This window comes from Porites lutea, chromosome 11 (genome assembly GCF_958299795.1).
Source record: "Porites lutea chromosome 11, jaPorLute2.1, whole genome shotgun sequence".
In the NCBI taxonomy this organism is placed as follows: domain Eukaryota; kingdom Metazoa; phylum Cnidaria; class Anthozoa; order Scleractinia; family Poritidae; genus Porites; species Porites lutea.
This window is the reverse complement of record NC_133211.1, coordinates 20,699,106-20,702,508: the sequence shown is the minus strand read 5'-3', so window position 1 is coordinate 20,702,508 and position 3,403 is coordinate 20,699,106. Positions and strand designations below refer to the sequence as shown.

Sequence of the window (3,403 nt, the reverse complement as noted above, 5' to 3'; positions counted from 1 at the left end):
TCGAGAGAAGTGGTCCATCTTCAAAGCTACGTAATTTCCGAAAAAATTGGTTGACTGGATCGTACCTACCACAGAGGTACGTAAGTTATTGTTAAGCTCAACTTACCGATTTCCCTGCATTGTCCAAGCCAAGAATAAGAATGCAGTATTCGTCTTTCTGAAAAAGGTACTTCCATAGCCCGGAAAACAACGCAAACATTCTTAACTCCACGAGGTACGTAGACTCGGGCGTATAAATCGACTGTGTCTTTGTCTGATCAAGGATCAACCCCACAGCTGTTCCCACATCATTTCAAAATTTCACTTTGATAATCTTGTTTATATCGTGCCTGAGAAGACCTAAGAAAGAAAAGCCACCAGACTTTTCTCATACAAATATCTTGAGCATTGAAAAAGTGTCAAGAGGCGAAGTAAACCCCAACATGGGTCGTCGTATGGACGCCATGTTAGATTTTGCTGAAGAGAGGGGACTGGATGAGACTTTTGTTGGGTACGTTACGTTCCCCTATACATGAAGGAATCTTTTCCGCTAAGAACTCCACTGATCAAAAGGTTTGTAGAGGCATGTGGAAGTACGCGCCAAAAATACTGATTAGGGGGATGTCTACGGTTTACTCAGTGTCTACGGTGTTCACAGTAGTGAAGGAACTATCTACTCATTTACCGTATATTTAACAATTATTCGCCGAAGGCGAAGTTAATATTGTTGAATAATCCCCGAGACGAAGTCGAGGGGATTATTCAACAATATTAACTGAGCCTGAGGTGAATAATTGTTTTAGTATATTCACACGAAGTGATCTCAACAGAATCAGAAAGGAAACCATTAAAAAACCATTAGTTTGATTGACGGGTGAAAATTCATGCGTGAACACGAAGCCGTAAACAGTGGATGCGCAAAAGTTAGATCTTTACAGTATCTTCAAACATGGCAAATGATAGTTTTAATCCTTTTGTATCGAGTTTTGTAAGCTTTAGCATCAACGGTTTAAAAGAAAACGCCGAAAATTTAAATTACTACCCAATTCTGAGAAGAAAAGTATCTAGAGCTTTATTTGTCCTGTCAACTCACCGTGAATGAGAAAGTTTTCTTCGTCGCTTCTTGCAAATGCTGTCAACAGCGGCTGCGATCAAGGTAAGCGTTGTTTATCTCCAAAGTTCTTTGCCTTGTTAACTTGCTGGCACGTACAATTTTCGAAAATATTTGCCTTCCTCTCTTCTCCATAAATTAACCTCTATTTATAGGCAAAATTGGTCTTGCGAGAAAATCCCGAAATCACAAAACAGTGACAAAGCGACCTCGTTTTCCTCTGTAGTGGTAAACATAGCTTCGAGCGTACAAAAAGTCAGCTAAAGTAAACCACTTCACAATAAATCACGCTGTTTAAACACCATGAAGTCTTTTCTTGCCTTCAAAGTCATCAGCACTTGGATATTCGTGTATTTTCAAACAGGTTTTACTTTGAAACTTTGGCAAAACACCCAGTTCACGACAGCGACTTTGCTCGGCTTTATATTCACCGCCTAGCGCGGTGAATATAACGTCATAGTCCGAGATAGCTAACCAATCAGATTGCTTGAATTACCAAGATCACTGAGTGTGTATATACTAAAACCAACTTTAAAGTGGTTCCAATGGCAAGAGGAACTGCTATCCAAAACACGGGGACGCCATGCTCATTATGTTTATGGCCTGGAGTGTTTGGACATTTTGAAAGTTTGTATAAGACAGTTAACAGGAGGAACAGCTAGATCCACCAAACCACAAAATTTGCTGTGTATGTTATCTACACTGTCAACAATAATGAATATGTTATGTAAATACATCAGAATTGCTTCAGTTCAAATGGCTTCCTGGACATGGTAAACCTGATGTAGGCAGAGGTATTCTATGGTGACTATAGTGGGAGTAGCTAAATCCCGAGGGAACAGCTATACAGCTGTGTGCCTTCTTTTGTAACAACCTTCCACACAGTAATACTACCAATGACCTTATCGTGACAGGGCACAGAGGATTTGCAATGGATCCCGATGTTCCTGCTCAACAAGATTGAATCAAACCTTCAATTATGTGAACTTGACCAACCACAGAATCGTGCAATCTGGCCATCTGGGAAGAAGCAAGTGGCCTGATTACCATGACTCCTCGAGAGAAATGTGATATTTGTACTTCATGAAGTGTAGTTAATTTGAATATGATTATCCTTTGCGGTTCAACCCTGGTGAGTATACTAGACAATTATACCTGCCAAGTGTAAGGCGTGATTTCCTGCGGATCGAAAACTTCAATCTCACACCTACTTTAACCCCTGTGTTCCAATTTCTCATACCTGGTAGAAGGGTTTCAGCCATTACAGCATTAACTGACACATTTTGAAAACAACATATTAATAATTTAAAGAAATTGGAAGCAATGAGAGAAAAGAAAAGTCCATGTAAATGATAGACGTTCTCTGAATTTTCTTATTTTAGTTGGGAAAGTTAATGGAGATGAGGTCATGTTCCTTCGTGTTCCCATGTTCGTGTTAGACTGAACTCTTCAGAATGTCAAAGTTGGAATGTCTTCAGACATCTTTGGATATTATTGCACTCCTATGAAAAATCCTGGCACTCTCAGGATAAACATGTCATATCTATAGATTAAAAAAAGTTGGCAGGTACATACAAAGGGAAGAAAATTTCATTGATATGGAGATGAAACCTGCCTTTTTGGCTTTTTAGCAAGCACAAGGATTTTGTGTCAGGACTGAATTATGACAAAGTTGTCAAAAATAATGGATGCTTTCTACTGGAGAATTTAACAAATGTCAAAAGAGAGAGGACAGAGTTGGTAGCTCAAACTGTTGTAGTGTTCTGTACTGTTCTGTACCAAATAGTATGGTGGGTGTATACTAGGTGGGTGCATTACAAGGAGAAATACTAGAAATGTATTAAAAAAAAAACAGACAAACAAATGAAAAAAATTCCTTAGCGGTACTAAGTAAATTTTAAGCTTTAACTTCCAACAATTAAAGAAAAAACCACTACCAGTAATTTTAGCCAAGGAATCAGTTTTGTTTGCACTCAAAGCAGGCCTGAAAAAATTGTCATTTTTATTTTTCCTCAATTTGTGAGAAATTTAGACATTCGTTTTTGAAGCTGCTGATAGGACTGGAAATTCTTATAACTGTCTTGTGTTGTGCTGATTTTAATTTTGGTTGCTCCAAAGAAACGAATCATAAACAACGCGTTTCGCGTGCAACAAACAGGCATTTACCATGGCCGTAGGACCTAAACTTTGAACTCAAATTGTTTTTTTGAATTTTCAGTATAAAAATGAAAGAAATCACTTCTCCTGATGTCCAATATTGTAAACACAATTTGACTTGGTCGCAACAGAAGCACATAAGTTCATAACCCTAAC

At 38.4% G+C, this 3,403-nt stretch overlaps 1 protein-coding gene across 1 annotated transcript in view; it reads right to left on the bottom strand.

Annotated features, from left to right (window-relative positions):
• LOC140951954 (ADP-ribosylation factor-related protein 1-like) overlaps positions 1 to 457 on the bottom strand; it is a 9,356-nt gene extending 8,899 nt beyond the window's left edge. The window contains exon 1 of the mRNA XM_073401340.1: positions 107 to 457. Coding sequence (XP_073257441.1) covers positions 107 to 199 — 93 coding nt within the window. The 5' untranslated portion in view covers positions 200 to 457. The remainder of the gene's footprint in view (positions 1 to 106) is intronic.
• Between the last annotated feature and the right edge of the window lie 2,946 nt (positions 458 to 3,403).